Source organism: Cupressus sempervirens, chromosome 11 (assembly GCF_028749045.1).
Source record: "Cupressus sempervirens isolate cs-2001-9-10 chromosome 11, ASM2874904v1, whole genome shotgun sequence".
Lineage (NCBI taxonomy): Eukaryota > Viridiplantae > Streptophyta > Pinopsida > Cupressales > Cupressaceae > Cupressus > Cupressus sempervirens.
The window spans coordinates 181284931-181304987 of record NC_143128.1 but is presented as its reverse complement, the minus strand read 5'-3'; the positions used below and the strand labels follow the sequence as shown (position 1 = coordinate 181304987).

Here is a 20057-nt window from a genome sequence, read left to right as displayed (position 1 = left end):
ATGCTTCATGGATTTCTCAATTTGAATTGGATTCAGCTCAGGTTGGGACATCTCAATGATTCAAGAGAATCATTTCTCTCAACCTCGGTTGTTTGATGCAAGAGCATTCTGGGTTGCCTTGTTATCCTGCTCATTTTGTTCATTTTGCAGTTCCTTAATGTGCCTAGCAGTCCTTCATGTGCCTAGCAGTTCCTTCATGTGCCTAGCAGTCCAGTTTTCTTCATGTGCCTAGCAATCCAGTTTTCTTCATGCGCCGAGTTATTGTAGCAATTCTTTCATGTGCTGAGTTATCATAGCAATTCCTTCATGTGCCGAGTTACCCAGTGTATGCCGAGTGATTCTTCATGTGCCGAGTTACTCAGTGTATGCCGAGTGTTTCTTCATGTGCCGAGTTACTCAGTGTATGCCGAGTGTTTCTTCATGTGCCGAGTTACCCAGTGTATGTCGAGTGTTAGTATTTGGACGTGATTTTGCGAGCTGACTTGCGGGATTTATTTCGTTCGCGACATTTATATTAAGATCTTTTCTTGGAATGAGTCCAAACCATTGTTGGGTCGGGCTTCCTCTTATGTAATGTTCTAGAATGATCTGTAAGCCGTTTTGGCAAGTATAAATAGAGTATTTAGGCTTAGAGTTAGGTAAGTTTTTAGGAAGAAGTTTTTGGGAGGAAGAAGTTTTTTTTTAAGCGAAGAGGATTTTAGAGTAGAACTGAAGGTGCAAATTTGCTGTTGGATCTTGGTATATGAATGTATTGTAATTGGTCGTAAGCCAGAAGGCCTTATAGTTGGGCATGTATGTTGAATATTTGAAGAACCAATAAAAGTATTCTCTCGTCTTTCTCCTTTGGTTGCTGTTCCGCGTGTTTGCTTTTTTTGTGTTAATTCTTGCAGGGTGGTTTGGATAGCTGGGTGAGCCTTTGGCCCCAGTTTTTCATCCTGTTGCCTGCGTCAGTATGATCCTCTGGAACATGGTTGATGCATTGCACAATCCAAAGGGTATCTTGTTATAGGCATATGCCCCATCTTTAACTACAAATTTAGTTTTCAGCTTATCTTCCTTCGCAATGCTAATCTGATTATACCCTGAGAACCGTCCATGAAAGAATATATCTCATGGCTAGCTACCTCCTCCAAACTGCTATCAGTAAAAGGAATGGGAAATGGGTCCTTTACAGTCACCGCATTCAAACATCTAAAGTCCACACATCCAAATTTGGTTGCCATCATTCTTTAATGATATGACTATAGGGGATACCCATTCACTTGTTTGTACTTTGAATATTATCCTTGCTTCCAACATCTTTTTGATTTCTTCCTCGACCCTGGTTGCATAGTTTTTATTCATTCTGCAAGTTCATTTTTGCATTGGTCTTGCTCCAAGTACTAATGGAATCCGATGGACACACAACTTTGAAGGCACTCCTTTCAAGTCCTTGTACGTCCAGGCAAAGATGTCCTTATACTCCAGATTGATTCTAAAAATTGCTGCTTTTAATAGTGGGTCCCAATCATCTCCTATCATAATCTCTTTGGGTTGATCCTCTTCCCCAAGGTTTAAAGTCTGGAGTTTGGCCTACTTGTATTCCACCTCTTTCTCAAAAATGTGTGCTAGTGTCCTGCTAAGGCTATATCTTTCCTTCGACTTAGATTCTTGGATTTGCAACATATTACATTATGCTTGGAAAACTTCATAATCTCCCATCTGCTAGTGGAATAATCCAATAAGGGAACTCGTTTCATCTTCTGAGCATTCTCCTAGCTTGAGCACTCCTTCCTTGTCCGGTTCCATCCCTTCATGATCTTCCTTTTTCGAATCTGATGCCATGTCTTGACTGATTGATTGGTTCTTTAGGTTTATGATGTACTTTCTTCCTTTTGATTCGTTAGATAGAGTTTCCGTTTCCAATTATGGGTGACTTTTGCTGTAACCAACCATCTTCCTAATAAAGCATCGTACCCTTTCTTTTCTAAAGTGATAGCCACAAAACCAAGGAAAAACTGTTGTGCACCGACTATGACATTTTGTCCCGTTAGATAGAGTTTCCGTTTCCAATTATGGGTGGCTTTTGCTGTAACCAACCATCTTCCTAATAAAGCATCGTACCCTTTCTTTTCTAAAGTAATAGCCACAAAACCAAGGAAAAACTGTTGTGCCCCGACTATGACATTTTGTCCCATCAAGGTCCCTATTGTCTTGATTTTGTGCTGGTCCATTCCTACCAATTCAAATGTAGGTGGCTAGAGTGTGGGTTTCCCTATTGGCTTCCATGTTTCTTTAGATAAGACATTTACACTGGAATTCCATCAACAATAGTATTCAAAAGTTTGTACCCTAATATCTCCATTTCTACTATTGCTGGTTCTCTCCCCGTTCCTATAGTGAATAGGGTATTGTTTTCTGTCTAGATCTGTACTTCTCCTTCCTTCTCTCCCTTAGAGGTTATCCCTCTCAGGCTTGCCCCTTGTGTTAATGCTACCTGCAATTGAGGTAATGTTTCCAATAAATCAGCGGTTTTCACTAGGATGGTGGTCCTCCAGGACTTGCCTCACAATATCCAGTACACCCCTGTCTGTAGACAGGTTATGTGGCCTTGCCTTCCCTTCCTCTCCCATGTTATCTTCAATGTCTTGCTTTGCTTCCTAAAATCATTCCTTCTCCGTAGTAGCATCCGGGTAGGCCAGTTTCCTGGCTTGCATCCTTGTGATGGCAATGATTTCACTTTCCGGTTCTTCAATTTCTAACATATTCACCCCCTTTTATCTGGGGCAATTTGCATCTTCATGATTGCCTGGTCCACACCATTTACACAACATTCCTCCATTCTGACACTCTCGTGCAAAATGTCCCCATTCGTTGCACCTACTACATTGGATCATAGGTCTTCCCTTAGAATCATACTGGATTGCTCGTCGGGGTGTGTTGTTATTGCTATTATTATTACTTGCTCTTCTGTTGTTTCTATATCCCCCTGGTGAGGCTTTCGTGTTTGTATTCTTTAGAGGGGTGGAGGGTGGTGTAGATTGCTCTCCTTGTGTGAAGAATACTTGAACACTTCGTGTTTTTATATTGTAGGGACAGTCTTTGATCGTGTGCCCCAACACCTGACAAATCTCACAAAATGCTTTCTTTGGACATGCCCCCTTTTGTATGGCCTTCTTTTTCACAGTAGGTGCACCAGAGCTCCCTCCCTTCTTTTTTATCTTCCTTACTTCCTGTTACTTCCTTCATTAATTGCCTCAGATTTTTTCTTAGGGCTTGGATGGTTTTGGATTCATCTTCACTTTCTTTTGAACTTTCACTCGCGCTTCCATGCCTTCTTGCCTTGGAAGTTGTGCTCTCGTTTTCTATGTCCATCATGTGAATACACGCATCCACAAAGGTTGATGGTGGGACTATTTTCATCTTTTTCCTAAATGAAGGTGTTAATCCTTCAATGAGCCATCTTTTCTTTAGTCCATTTGGAGGCTTGTTGTCAAGTTTTCCTATCAGCTCTTTTAGCCTTCTATTGTAGGCTTTAACAGATTCACTCTTCCCTTGCCTTATGTTATAAATCTTCGTTACTATTTCATCATCGCCTCTCAGGAGTCTGAATTCTTCCTCAAAGGTTGTGCAGATATTATTCCACGTGTTTTTCTTCCCTACCTCTAAATCTGTATACCAGTCAATGGTTATACCTCTTAGTGTGGCAGGGAAAGCTTTTAGCCACTCGTCTGCATTAATCTTTCTGTTAGCTTGCCATATGGTTATGCATGTTTTATAGTGGCGCACATGGTCCTTTGAACCTTCCCTCGTAAACCTAGGCAATTTTTGTTTATCTATTGCCATCATGTTGCCCTTTTTCCCTCCTGGTGGAATACCCCCTCCCGAAGGAACACTTCCTCCAGATGGAACACTCCCTCTTGATGGAGCAATTCTTCGAGATGGAACACTTCCTCCTGACTGGAAGTTCCCTCTCGACGAACTTGATTCTTGATTATTGGAGGTATCCTCTTCTCTAAGACTTTGCTCCTGTCGAAGTTCTTTCCATGAAAGTGTCTTTGGGTTTCTGCACCCTAACTTCCTTCGTGTTGTCTTTGAGATGGCCAAATTGGCTATTGCTTCGATTGTATGCTCAATCAACCCCTCTTGGATTTTGGTGGGATCCCCTTGTCCTCCCCTTAAGTTACGACGTCTCTCCTACTGTTGTTGGAGACGTAGTGTCCTCAAGGCAACGTCCTCTTCAGTTTCTTCCCCTGGTACCTGCCTCAGATATTTGTTTGGAATCAGGGGCATGAATCAGTCTAGTGTCTGTTTCCCTTTTTGGGATTATCACGTTCCTCCAAGTTGCGTTCCCTTGTCCTCCTTTTAGCAAACAAGTTGTGTGCTAGTAGGCGAGGAATCTATCCTAGTAGATTGTACACCGCTGGTGTCACCAAAAGTTTCGTCGCATACCGTACCTTCAAGAACCGTTCTCTCATGGGCTTCCCTTTGTACGTACTAATCAATGACAACTTCTCAGGCTGTCACCAGATTGTGTGTTAACTGATCTTCCTTGGTTATTTCCTCCTCTTCTCCGTCACTAATTGTTACTTGTATATGTGGTAGAAAGGGTCTTCCCATTACTCCATCCTGTCTTGCTAACGACCTCTAGGTTCAGACTTAGGCAACGATGCCAAAAATGTAGAATAGAAATACTATTCAAATTCACAGAATAATAAAGACATGTATACAGAGCCAAACATAGAATGCACCTTAATACCGCAATACCAATTGGCGAGGAAATGATTTATTTTATTCATACCAAAACATTATGAGTACATTGACAATATTCCAAGTACTTATAAAAGGGTCGGTTGGTTGGGAAAACCAATTGATGCATTGCCTCACCTCCTAACTACCCAACCCACTCAAGCTTTAACAAACACTAAGTACAATATTACTTTATTCCCTACTACAATACATGACCCGAGAAAAAAAGAAACAATGGAATCACTGATGCGGTTGCAACCACTCTGCACGCTATGGCTTCCACCCGAGCGGCTCAGTATTACAGAAAATAGTGTGGTATTATACTCTAGATTTCAGACAGAAAGGTGAGAGGATACTTGGTTTATAGAGAAGTCGTCTACATAAATGAGAAAGCATAAGAATGCTCCTTCAGCCGCAGGGAAGGAAAATGTAACATACGAATTTTCCTAACCAATTTTAAATAGTATTTATCTATCAACTAATCCCATTCACATGACAATGATTTCCAATAACTAATTATAACTGGAAAGAAGTAACTGCTACCTAATTTAATTGCATTTAACTTCAACGATTGTAAAGGAAATAAATAAATGATTACTTTAATATCATTTAAATCAATCTAACGTGTTCAACTGAAATATAATGTAGCAACTACCATTTTAAACATCTAATATATTCGTGCATATTTTCTACACTATCTATTTATGCTTCCATGATTCCAAAGGTAAAAGTACAAAAGAACATACATATATGATGGAGAATTCCCTTTGTCTTGTTGTTCAAGCCTCGACATCGGTGAGAGGAGAAGCATTGACATAGGCTTAACCTCCCAACCACAGACCATACTCATCCCCACACATCCTAAATTAATAGAACGACCCTCCCTACCTTGGAATCAGGCTTGGGATGTTCTTAAGTCCAGTCATTTAAGCAATCCGGTGGTTTGAATGTCCCATCAATTATTCCTAAATAACTGAAGCATCTAGACAAACAAAAAAGATCTCATGATCGGCACATCTGCCTATTTCTACCTTGGCCAATGATTTCAAATTGGGTTCGTAAACGTGATCTCCACCTCTCAACTTGACAACAGGTTTCATCATTAAGACATGCAGGAGCTATTATATGTGTTTTGTTTCTTAGTTATCTGATTTCAATCTTGATTTTGTTTGTAGGTTAGATTTTACACCTCTCCACCAATCATTGGCCTTTCTGCTAGGTGAATTTCCTCGGTGTCAATATAATCTAATTCCATGCAAGGTAGCATGTTTAAGCTTTGCAACATTTGGATACCTTCCAATATACATAATTATCTTGGTTCAAAATAAAAATTGAATCGCTGGTGTGAACTCAGGGTATTATTGTTAATTGACGAAATCATAAATACTTCATATATCAGCAGATGGTATAGTGGATAATCTGTAATATTACAGTCTTAACTGACTGAGGGGATTAAATCATTTTAGATTGAGAAAGAAGAATTAGAGGTAATAGATGGAATATGCATGAGATTAGATATTGATTTATTGCTCAATCAAATTCCCAGTCTTCCATATTCAGATTATGATTAATCAATGTAAGACAAGAAACATGACATTGGACTACTTGGTAAACGATTTCAACTATATTAATAATCGGCTTAGTAACTTCTACAACATCAAGTTTCTTAATGACAATTTTTGACTTCTACAGAACACTGAAAGTTATCAGATTGAATGATATAGGAAAGCCAACTGAAAATAAAAACAAGAATGCATAACCTGAATTCCAACTCGGTTTTCTTTCTCCGCCAACTGATAATCGTGATCCCCGCCGAGTACAGCTTTGATTCGATTCTATTACTGTGGTTTTAAAAGAAAATCAGAAGAACAATATCGGATTTGTAGAAATAGAATGGATTAACAAGAGGGCGAGATTCTTAGGATTAGAAATGTAGCAGATTCTTGGGAGAATAGAGGATATCGCAGAAGGGAGGAGTTTGCTCCAAACGATCTCAAAAATGGACTTTTAATGCTCAGCCGTGACCTTTAGGCTACCATCGGTTATCAAGAAGTTTTTCTTTTGATTCCTACATAAATTCAAATTTTTGAAAAGAAGAAACAAGGAGGGAAAAAGAATTAAAAGTTGATGGGTTCAATCTTTATTTTATTATTATTATTATAAGTCCTTATGTATGTTTATATATGTATATCGATGAGATGACATCAATAGATTATATAATTATAATTTATTGGCGTCACTTCATCTTTATATATATATATATATATATATATATATATATATATATTCGTATTTAAGAGTTTATGATAATGATTAAATAAGAAATTGTCAAAAATAAATTTTCCAAGGTATGATTTATATTTAATTTAAATTATTTAAAGTTTTTATTTTATTGTTTTACCTAATAGCTCATGCGGTCCTATAATGCAATTTGTGGTGAAGTCTTCGTATCCTTTCCAAGGTAGTCTTAGGTCATACTTGTCGATCCCGACGACTGGACCAATCAACCATCCCCTTTCAATGATCCCGTTTAGCAATGCTTCCCCTCTCTTTAGTCTTCTTCTTGCAATCACCCAAGCAAAACATTCTCGCCAAGACATTAATTCAAAAATATATTGATCGTTATTTCCAATCAAATAATTGTCAATCATCTAATGACAGTTATAGGTTGCTTGATTATTTTCTTCAACGTCTATATTAACTAACTCATTTCACATGAACATGAAAGAAATAATTCGTTATTAGTTGGTATAACATATATAATTAACTAACTCGTTTCACATGATTAGGAAAAGTAACAATCTGTTAACAGTTGATACAACGTATATAATTAACTTGTTTCACATGACTAGGAAAATAAATAATCTGTTAACAGTTGATACAACGTATATAATTAACTAACTTGTTTCACATGAACATGAATAATTCATTAAATCAACTGTTATGATCAAATCAAAAATTAGGGCAAAATTTGGGATGTAATAGAAAATATAGCCTCCTGCTTCTGATTACAAGGAGGAGCTTGATTATCAGTTACAAGAACTCCATAAATTCAAATTTAAAAACCGATCTTGATAAAAAGATGGCAACGCTCATTGTTTTGGAGTCATAACAAAGTATATAGTTTATATGTTCTCCATGCTTTTAAATCAATATATATTTATATATATATACATATAAATGTTATGTCATCATGTTATTGAATTCTATCTATAATTGTACCTACATATACATATATCTATACGCGTGTAATTTTGAGAGTACGTATAATTTCTTTTTATCATTATATTTTGTCTAGATACGCACGCATATATTTATATATACATATAAGTGCAATTCATAGATATTATCAGAGTATCATGGTGGCATCATATATATATATAAAGTTTATAATGTTGAGCACATCCACAAGCTCAAAAATGAAAGAGAGGTAATAGTTCTTTTCATGATATTAAAGATTTAATATTTCTCTTGTTATAAAAATTGATCAAGTAGCTCATGACTGTCCAAGGTATACTCCGTTGCCTAGCGGTTAAATCCTTCATCAAGGTAGTTAGAGCCCATACTTGATGGTCTGACGATGGACTAAATTGGTGCCCCATTCCTTGAATCCTATTTAGCAATGCTTCCCCCTCTTCATCTGCTTCTACAACCAAAAATGCATATTCCACAATAATAACACATTCCTCCAATTTAAATTGAAATATTAAGAAAACAAAATAATTGATAATTGTCACAATGACTAACCACCACTAACCTTTATCTTAAAATTCATTTTTGTCGAAATAACCGTAACCAACAAGTTATTTTCTCATCAATCAATTCAGTTATTCTTAACTTCCATTTCATAAGATCATGATATCCGAGAGTTTCTAACTAATCATTACACCGGCTATAATATTGTTTTAAAAGATAAAAAATTTGGGATGTAACAAGAAGAAACAACAAAAGCAAATGAAAATAGTAAAATCAAACAAACAAAAACTTTACCTTGTGCTTGAAAAACATCTTCAAGAAGGTGTAGAATCTTCCGTCTCCTCTTGCTCCTTGTTACTCCTATTCCACTTGCACTCCTTTCTGTTGAATATCTCAATTAGATGTATATTTAATTATACTTATATAAATATCCTTCAATGTATATTCTCTTTATGTAAATTTCATTAAATATATATTCTCTTTATATAAATATCAAGAACCTGTGAAACAATTAGAGTCTCTGATTTTTGCTGCCACCTCAATACTGAAATACTTGTGTAATTTTGCTCGATCATTGTTTGAAGAAGAATGCAAACACTTATTTTAAATCCTATGAAATATAGGGGTGTGATCTGATAGACATCCCTTGACTATTCACACAACTTTACTCCTTTAGTTAGAGAATAACCATAAGTTTGTGACTTGATAAAATGAATCATCCTTTACCAATCGAGCTTGAACATGTGATTGGTGCAGACGCGACTATGTGACTTGATGTAGATGAATCGATGTGATTTGATATTGGAGCAAGAGGTAAACATATGCTAATAGTGTAGATATCGATTATAGCAAGTTAGATGTAGACACTATAATCCTACCACCTTCATCAACCGATATACAAGTCACCGTTAAAATCACGTGCAACATACTTGATAGAATGCCATTAATATTCGATGGTCATGACAACTATTGAAGGTGAATGTACACACACACACACACACACACACACACACTAGAGAACATTAAATATATTAGTGAACATTATAGATATAAAATATTATGCGATTATATATATATATATATATATATATATATATATATATATATATATATATATATTCATACACAAATATATATATTTCTATACCTTTATGTTTACACCTTATGTTTTATCCGATTGAAGCTATAAAACAATAACACTCCCTCTTAGCAAGGGAGGATAATCATAAGAACAACATAATCTCACAAATTATAATTATAAGGATATCTCAAATATTTCAATTTTGATATCACATTTTATACGAGAGTATTGCTCTTCCAGAATATCAGCACATGATATTGATCAAGTACTCAATTGAGGTTTGATATCACATCTGATATCAAGAGTATTGGTCTCCCAGAATATCGATGATATTCACCAAGCACTCAAAAAAAAGGTTTTGATATCACATTTGATATCAAGAGTATTGACCTCCTAGAATATCAATGATATTCACCAACTACTAAAAAAGGTTTTGATATCACATCTGACATTAGGAGTATTGGCCTCCCAGAATATCAATGATATTCACGAAGTACTTAAAGGTTTTGATATCACATCTGATATCAAGACTATTGGCCTCCTAGAATATCAATGATATTTACCAAGTACTCTTTGAGTTATGGCATCCCAAAATGTGGAGATGCAAGACATTCACCATATACTCAATTTTTTTGATCTCATAATACTAGTTATTGTAAGATTATCACCTTACAATAACTTCTGCAAATACAAGTGATATCATTTAAAAATCGTCACTTCTATATGATATACATAGGCCCATTATAGTCACACACAAGGATTTTACTCCCTCTGAATATCAATCATTGGAGCTCCTCATTTAACTCCCTCTTCTTGCAATAACACTCTCAAAACAGAAAGGTCAAAACACATAGCTCTTATGCACAGAGATAATATAGTACAATAATTTAATGTTCTAAGACTTCATCTTAGAAATTTTAACAAGCTTTATTTACTTTTGAGAGTGTTTCATATTTATTTTACACTTTAATGAATATAATAGAGAACTCCCTCTTAATCCAATGTTTCACACGTTATGGATAGTCTGATATTCTTTTAGAATGGACATTTCTGTGGATCTATATCAGAATTTCTGACTTTGGTGAAGGCTGCTTGATGTTTCGGTCTATCAGGGCATTGGAATGCTGAGTGACCATAGTTGTCACATCTAAAACATTGTATTTTAGAGTAATCTACATGTCTTCTTTTCCTTTTGAATTTATGTTTCTTCTTTTTGTCGACTTGGGTTGTGAGAGCCTGAATATCACGTCCAGCAGAAGTATCGCCTTGAAATATTAACGTGCATTCCTCTTGTATGCAGTCATCCTTTAGTCGAGCAAGTTTAGGAAGCTTGGATCAAGCACATACCCCTTGTCTAAATGTTTTCCATGATGGTGGCAGTCCCTTTAGAGCTATCATTGCTAATTGTTTCTCATCATAGATGTGACCAATCTTAGAGAGTTGGTTCCTTATTTCTGTAGTATGAAGAAATGGTTTCTCCTTTGTTCATTTTAATGTTGGAGAGATTGTCTTTCAAAGTTAGAATTCTAGTTGTATTGTTTATCTCAAACATTTCTTCAAGTGCTTTAAGCATTTCATGCGTTGTATCCAATTTTGAGATAGTGGGAAGTAGATGATCTTTAACTGCATCCACAATTAATTTCATGGCCCTAGTGTTATCTTTTTCGCATTTGTTCAATTCTTCACTCCCCTTTGGTGGTTGGTTAGATTTTTCAAAGAATTTTTTTAGGTCATTTTCTTTTAAGGTTAACTTCATTCGTACTTTCCACTCAGTATAATTTGAATCACTGTCAAGTCGATCCTCTATTTTTATACTGCTCACCATTTTGAAGGTAACCAAATTGAGAATATTTTAGGGTATTGAATAAAATAAATCTAATCAAGATCATCTCTTAAACCCGCTCTGATACCATGTTGAATATCTCAATTAGATTTATATTTAATTTCACTTATATAAATATATTCTCTTTATGCAAATTTCCTTAAATATATATTCTCTTTATATAAATATCAAGAACCTGTGAAACAATTAGAGTCTTTGATTTTTGCTGCCATCTCAATACTTAAATACTTATGTGTAATTTTGTTCAATCATTGTTTGAAGAAGAATGCAAACACTTATTTTATATCCTATGAAATATAGGGGTGTGATCTGATAGACACCCCTTGACTATTCACACAATTTTACTCCTTTAGTTAGAGGATACCCATAAGTTCGGGACTTGATTAAATGAATCATCCTTTACTAATCTAGCTCGAACATGTGATTGGTGCAGACGCGACGATGTGACTTGATGCAAATGAATCGACGTGACTTGATATCGAAGCAAGAGGTAAACATATGTTTAATAGTGTAAATACCAATTATAGCAAGTTGGATGCAGACATTGTAATCCTAGCCACCTTCATGAACCGATATACAAGTCACCGTTAAAATCACGTGCAACATCCCTGATAGAATGCCATTAATATTCGATGGTCATGACAACTATTGAAGGTGAATGTATACATATATACTAGAGAACATTAAATATATTAGTAAACATTATAGATATAAAATATTATGAGATTATTGATACATACATACATACATACATACATACATACATACATACATACATACATACATACATATATATATATATATATATATATATATATATATATATATTTCTATAATATTTAATCAAGGATTTGACCTCTATGTTTACACCTTATGTTTAATTTGATAGAAGCTATAAAACATTAACATTTTCATTCATCCTATCTCTCTTTTCTTTTCTTGTCACTCTTCTCTTACACTGTAGCAAACAATGAGATATGAAGTTGTGAGTAAAAATGAAGCTTCAAGGAGCATTTGTGAGCTTGGAGGTGGGAGCCATCATAAATTAGGGTTCTAGTGGAATCCTAGAACTTATAAAAAATTTGCTTTATGTCAATCCGACAACTGGAGACGTGCAAACATCCCCAAGGGTCAAGAGACATTTGGGCATTCCAAGGATGCCTTGGGGACGCCATGCTACTGCTCATTCCCAAGCAGTACAACAAGATGGTGGGGGGATGTGGCGTCTCTATCCCCATTTCTTGGGGATGCCCCCATCTCTAGAATGTGGGGGTTTGGGGGCACATTTGCGTCCCCATGTTTCACTATAAAAATTAGAATACATGAGTAAATGAATAAGGGTACTACTATTTTATACATAATTGTAGCCACAAAATGTTGTGGATATGGGTTTGTGAATGTAGTACTCACTCATATGATAGGTGGTAACTATAAACCATGTTTGCAAGCTAATACTCTTATTTAAAGTAACTAAGGATTATGGAAATGGGAAAACTATTTCCACATCTCTACCTTGCCTCCTATTGCTTGTTTGCTCTGCTTTATGATCTCATGCGACTCCATTTTACCTTTTACATTACAATATTCAAGTCCAAGCCAACTCCAGACCATGACAAGAAGATGATAGATAATGAGAGGTGCTATTGATTTCTTTTCTTCTAATTTAGCTGCAATCAGGCTACTCATGTCTCCATAGGGAATATTCCCTTTGAAGAGTTTTATGGGCTTCTAATCTTTGGTGCTCTAACATAAAAGATTGAAGGCATAAGGGATTAGGGGTCTTATTTAACCTTTTATGTACATTAGGGAAAGATATACCTTTTTATCAAACATAACCTTCAAGAGTACCCAAATTAGATTAGTACAACCCAAAATAGATGTAGGGGTACTAATGATAAACCCCAAGTCCTTTCAAATGTGTATACTAAAGGATCTCTTTTAATGGTTGTTCTTTCCCTTTAATGTTATAAATTGATTGATTATGTTTGATTTATGCAAGTTGATTGACTAAATGTAGTGCAAGTAAGGTAGCACATATTGTAATCAAGTACATAAAGAGATCTATTTTAATATGCCAAAGTAAGTGCTACAAAATGACACAAAAGAAATCAAACTCACCTTGAGGGCTAGTAGGGGAAACAAGATTAGATATGAAAACAAACTATTAAATTGCAACAAAAACAAAAACTGAGCTGGATCTGGAACCTGAAAATTGGAATTTGCCGATTGTGAAAATCTGGAAGCCCCAGGAACAAGTTGACTGCTAGGTTTTATGTTTTGGTAAATTGATGTAGTTTTAGTTGTATCAAACAGAGGAGATGCAAGATCCTTATACAGATTACAAAGACGATGTGAACTGAAGATAGAAAATAGAAACTACCTAATAAACTAAAGACTAACTAAGATGACCATTAAAGAATTATTATAATATTCTGATACCCTCTCTTAGTGTTCATTGTCTAACTGCTGTCTTTTGGTCACAAATTCTTCAAAACATTTTGTTGTTGTTAAGATCCTCCTTGGATCTGCAAAATGTAAGCGACCAAGAAACCAAAATTTGTCCATTAAAGAACAGAGATGGGTGCCCCCTTCCTTAGAAAGCTTTAGCGAAAAAAGGCGAGCTTGCCTCTGACTTTTCCACTTAGATGAGTTGGCCACTAATCCTCCTAGAATTAGCAAAACATCCAACCATAAATCATTACAAAAACATCTAACCTAATGTTGGATAACAGAGTTACTCTTCCTTGGAGACAGAGACAAACATTGAGAACTAGTGTGATTTTGAGGGAAAATCGACAAATTCTCCAAATTTTGCAGATGAGCATGATGCCCCAAAATAGATTGCAAAAAGCCATGATTTTTTAGGAGAAAAATCAGGAAAACGAGATAGTAGAATCCGAGACATAGATGAGAGAAAACAAAGCTTCATTTTTGAGGAAAAACGATTAAACCTAACATATAAATTTTGAGGAAAACATTATAAACCTTCAAAGGAATCTCATACGACTTTGCGAATTATAGAATCATAAAATTTTTGAGGGGAAAATTTATGTAAACCCATCAAATGATTTTAAAGGGAAAAAATTATGAAAACCCATTAGAATTTTTTTAAGGAAAAAAATTGTGAAAACCCAATTCGATAATTTTGTAAGGGATCAAATTATCTAATCCCAACATAAATTTTTGAAGGGAAAAAATTATGAAAACCCATAAAAGAAACCTTCATGTGGTAAAAAAAACAAGACTTCACATGGTAAAATAGCACATGCAAGTAACAAAATGCACACGCAAGCAACTTGCAACCTTGGAAAATCAGAGAATTTTGCCTAAACAAAGAAATCGTGCAATAAAAACCCTCGACCAAGCTCGCAATTTTCAGCAAAAATCTTTGAAGACAAATCAAAAGTTTCCTAAAATACCTCTAATGATTTTTATTTTTAAAAATCAAAAAACAATTTTTTGCGAAAAGTTCTAGATTAAAAGAGGCTCAATTTTTTTCTTAAAAAATTCAACAAATATTATGAAATCCCATTTACCCGCTCTAATACCATTTTATGGTAAATCGATGTTGTTGTAGTTGTATATATTAGAGTAGATGAAAGCTCCCTATAAAGATTTACAAAGATGATGTTTTAAAAAGAAATAAGCATGAATTAAAGACAAAAAATAAAAACTTCCTAATAAACTTAAAGACTAACCAAGATGACCATTAAAGAAACATCATAATATTCTAATAGTATAGGTTGACCTCTGTACCCAGGTCGACCTATACTTGCTTTGTACAAAACCCTGAATTTTTTAAGGTCCAACAAAGACTATAACCCTAGATCTAGAATTCCTGATTTTATAGATTCAAAAGTCTATAAATTTGCTTCTACACACAAGAAGAAAGGAAATTGTTTGGGGGTGGGGAGGTTCACTTGTCAAACCTCTATGGATGGATTTGAATCTGCTATCCATAAAGATGTATGAATGCTTGTATGTATGATGTAGGATTTACAAATGCAGTAGATCTACGAGTGCCAAATTATATATCTTGGATGTAAGTATGCTCAAATGGTTGAATGCTTGAGTGCTTGTGCAATGTTTATAAATGTAGATCTCCTTCCTTGATGACCAACTCCACTCTCTCCAATGAAGAAAGAAGCTAGATCTATAGAAGGAATTGCATGTTTGATTGAATGGAATTAGGGCCTGCAATGAATCCTTTCTTGCTTGGCTTGAACTATTTGAAATCACCTTGGTAACTTGCTTGCAATTGATGAAAGTGTGGATCTTGTTTTTAAGTTGATGGATTGAGTGGATTATCAAATGAGATGAGAAGACCCTTTATACCGATTTTGGGATCAAAATCAAAAGGACCGACTACACTAGTCGGGAAAGAAATGGAAAACCACGAAATGGGCCCGGGACTCCACAAACATAACTTCTTGGGTATAGGTCGACCTCGATCTATACTTGGGAGACATTTTGCATGGGAATTATCTCTAGGACCTTGGGAGTGGAAAAGAAATGGTCAGAAATGGACAAAAACTCAAGGAAAATGCAGCAAATCGAACATAAATGCATCCATGGTCTAGGAAATCACTAAAATTGGGCCTATGAAATCTTTGAGCTTCCAAATTAATGGGTGCTAACCTTTAAGACAGTACAGGTGCCTTGTGAAAATATGATAGTTTTTTGAGCTATGGATGCATATAGTTTTTTGAGCTATGGATGCATATTACACAAGATAAGACTTAGTTTTTGGAAACTTATACAAAATTGCACAGTATGATCACAATTAAGTTTCTTATTCTTTTGGCTTCAATGTGCAATTGTCGTTATTGTAACAATAAATATTTAATGCTGGCTCAGTTGTTTATTGTACCATTAGTTTTCTCATAAAACTTATATCCATCTTCATAAAATAGGCAGTCCTTTAAAATTATAAATCATTATCTGCAGTGAATTTGAAGCATAGCTAAATCAAAATTTATTCATGGAGAAGAATAAGATTGGGATAAAAGAATAGCTTACTGTAGGAAATGGTATTCATTGATGTAGATTAGTAAATTTTTCCCTCATTGAGTGCTTTGATTCTTTTCATTAAGTGATTTTTCCCTTTCTAATAATTGTAGCTCCAGGGATTACAAAAGTAGAAGATTATTTACCTTTGTTATATTTATTGACTTTTCTCCCTTAATTACATTTATTCCATGTTATTCCTTCATGCCAAAATTATTGGATATCCTACAGACTTCATTTGGATCCTTTTCGTATAGAGCAAACAGATAGTAGCATGTTTGTATAAATTGGATGCCCAGCATTAACATGTGCCTAGATGTTACCTTCACTTTTCTGCAGTTTCAGATTATGACGCTAGGTAATGGTAAAATAGGGCCTAGGGATATGTAGATATTAATCACAAGCACTATTGCATATTGTCTACATTGAATGGTGACAAGAATTAACAGATAATAGAAATCAACTTATGTGCAATGGTAGAGACTGAGATTCAAGATTACTGCACTGCGATGTTGATTTTGATTTGCTCATCAATACAGATTTTTAGGTTTTAGTGGAAAAAAAAAATTGTACTTCTAACATGCTCTCACTGTTCTCACATGTCTGTTTAACAATGAATTTTCTCACATATCGTCACCTTACTCAAGGTTACACCTTGTTTTGTAGTTAAGGTGATTTGTCTAAATGTGAGGAAATAACAAATAGCTAACAGAACACTACATAATTCAAAATGTACTTGTAGGTATAAAAATCAAGATTTATATCATATTTAAAGTACATTAATGATTCGAAGGTTTAGAGGTGGTTGCATAGGTTGGGGGTTAGAAGTGTGTTGGGTTAGATAACCAGCCTTTTTTCTTTGAGAGTAAATCCCCGGCTGTGGGTTTCTACTATAAACAGCCTAGGAATTTTGATTTCTTTTGAAAGATCTTTACAGCAACATTTCTAGGAAGAACCTGGCATTTCAGAAGAATCCGAGATGTTTTTGGGAGGAATTCAACTCAGATCTGAATCTGAATCATTTCTTTTTGGATTGGGGAAGGTGTTCTGGCATTTTTGGTAGCATAGCAAATAGCCATATTTACAAACCAAGAGAAGAAAATTGCACAGCTATATTGGCTCAGTATATCTGTCATCTTGTCATAATATAGGCGTAAGGGCAGAAGGTATCGTTGGTTGAAATGTCTGGCTATGCCATTTTAAGTGGATTATATTACATTTTGCTTGTTGATTAGTTAGATTAGAGTCAGTTACCATTTTAATTTTTTTCCTTAAAATTTTCAGCTGGTGTGCTCTTAGATTGATTGGCATTGTTTATTTTTATTGTTGCTATATAGGTGATTTTCACAAACTTTTAGCTCTTATGCCATTACTTGAAGATATACATCTTACAAAATAAAATGTTCTATATTTTTGCAGTGGTTATGGTATTGCTGCTCAAGCTTTAACAGAAATCATCAGAGCTCATGATGGACGTGGGCCTCCGACTGCTCTTACTTCTGCAATTCTACAAAAGCTTGGACTTTCTTCACCAGACGAAGTTATTGGGTACATTCTAATTAGATTCTTGAAAATTTAGTTGTACTAAAGAAAACATGAATACTATTTATAATGAGTATTCCTCAATGGCTTTCAAATTAATTTTTGAAAACTCCAAAAGTGGCATGCTTGAAGCAACCTATAAATATAACAGTTCTTTTCTTAATACTAGAGCAAGATGTATCATGCAACCAAGCATGGTTCGAAGTTGTAGGATCCATTCGAGTAAGTATTAGAGCAGCTAGCAATGAGATGGTGTCCTGTAATGAAGCACGATTTATAAGTACATGCAAATTGGTTGATGTTTTAGTGGCGTACTTTAGAATACTTTGCTTGTAAATTGTGAAATCCCGTTGTACTGCAAAGAGATCGGAAGAAAAATAATTACTAACATTGAGGCATACTATATCATTTGGAACACGATACTTCTCTACAGTTATTTGTGTTTTATATATATTTTATTGTATATACAATTTTTTTGAAGAAAAATATAGAATTGTTAAACTAAATACATTTGACAACATGATACTTAAATTGGCATTTAATGGTGATAAGTTTAGCCGTCTAAGTTCTTGATTCTTTTCACCAGTCCCAAACCCCCATTGTAATGAAAGCTTTTATATGACAAGAGATCCCACTATCAAGTGGGGATTTGGAAGTGGAGATCATATTGGGTTTGAGGGGCAGCAATGATAAGCTGTTAGATATAAGAAAAACCCACTGATAGAAGGGAAGTGGTGCAGTATTTGTATTTATAAGAAAATGAGAAAATAGAGAGTGGTGCAGTATTTGTATTTATAAGAAAATGAGAAAATAGAGAGTGAAGAGAGCAAGTTGATCTTTTTATTGTGCAAAATGATGCTTTTAGGGGTTTTGGAAGTAAAATTAAAGTAAAAAAAAATCTTTTTTTGATACTTTTGGTGCTCAACACCTTTGGGTGCACCTGGTATGTACATGGGCATATTCAAACACTTGGGACGTACCTAGAACACACCTAGGCGTACCCCTAAGTGAATTGGTAGTGGTTAAATAGTAAACTAAACTGTAATATATACAAGGGAAGTTTGGAAAAAAAATTGTCCCCTTGGTAAGATATGCGTTTTAGTTTATTGTTTAGATGTTGTCTGTTACAATATCCTTAGGAGCATTGTCAGTTACATAGTTCTAGGGAAATCTTCTTGTTGGCAGTGGGCCAACATCCCTCGCGGGGTTTGCAATATGGCTTAATCACCTCCTATGGTTCTATAAGACTATTGGTTGTATTGGTCATTGAAAGGTTGATCTTCGAGTGCGACGACAACCCTGACCATTCTAACAAGTGGCATCAGAGCCTATTCACAAGTTCGAATCAATGCAAGCTGTGGCATGTGATGCTAGGAGGGGGATTGTTGGTAGTGGGCCAACATCCCTACTAGGGTTTGCAACATGTCTTAACCACCTCTTGTGGTTCTATAAGATTTTTGTTTGTGTCGGGCATTGAAAGGTCGATCTTTTGGTGTAACAACAACCTTGACCATTCTAACACTTCTAGCTATAGTATTTTCCATCATCATAATATGTGAACTAGATAGATCTTGATTATGATGGTCATCCATGTTGATGCTTGATACTCTCACTTTGAGTGCATTTATATATATGCTAGAAGAAGAAAATTAAAATATGGGAGAAACCATCCTATTGGGGACAACCTATTCTCATGGAAAAATAACAAAAAATCTCGTCAACACTCAAGATTCTCTTCTAGCACAAATCTTTGACTAAAGGCTGTGACACATGCAAACAAATTGAAGTTGCAATTAAAATAAAATTTTAAAATATTGTACAGTATCTTGTAATTCAAATCTTAAAATATTGAACTTAAATAACATATCCTAAAATTTAAACAAAAGTTTGAAGTTACATTGATGATTTCAAGTGCTTTTTGCAATAACATCTTCAAAAGTTGTCTTTAAGAGTATGTCTCCATTTGTCTTCTTTAAATTAGAAGAATCCAACCTTTTTTGGTGCACTTTATTTGCACCCAAAGGTGTTAGCAAACCATTATGCTTTGTAGAATGAGTGGGTTTGTTGTAAATTTTGTGGTACCCACCTGCACTAGCTCCTTCCTCTTGGCGCTATTTCTTATCAAGATAAGCACCCAAGGGTGATTGTAGATAGATTTGA

General features: G+C 35.1%; 1 protein-coding gene across 4 annotated transcripts in view; it reads left to right on the top strand.

The window, feature by feature from the left end:
* Nucleotides 1-20057, top strand: part of LOC149528793 (uncharacterized) — a 98217-nt gene that overhangs the window by 54368 nt on the left and 23792 nt on the right. For all 4 annotated transcript variants that reach the window (XR_016358651.1, XM_089809576.1, XM_089809577.1 and 1 more), the window contains exon 5: nucleotides 17775-17903. Coding sequence is in view for 3 of the 4 variants with exons in the window: in XM_089809576.1 (XP_089665702.1) it covers nucleotides 17775-17903 (129 nt within the window). In the remaining variant the exon portion in view is untranslated. The remainder of the gene's footprint in view (nucleotides 1-17774; nucleotides 17904-20057) is intronic.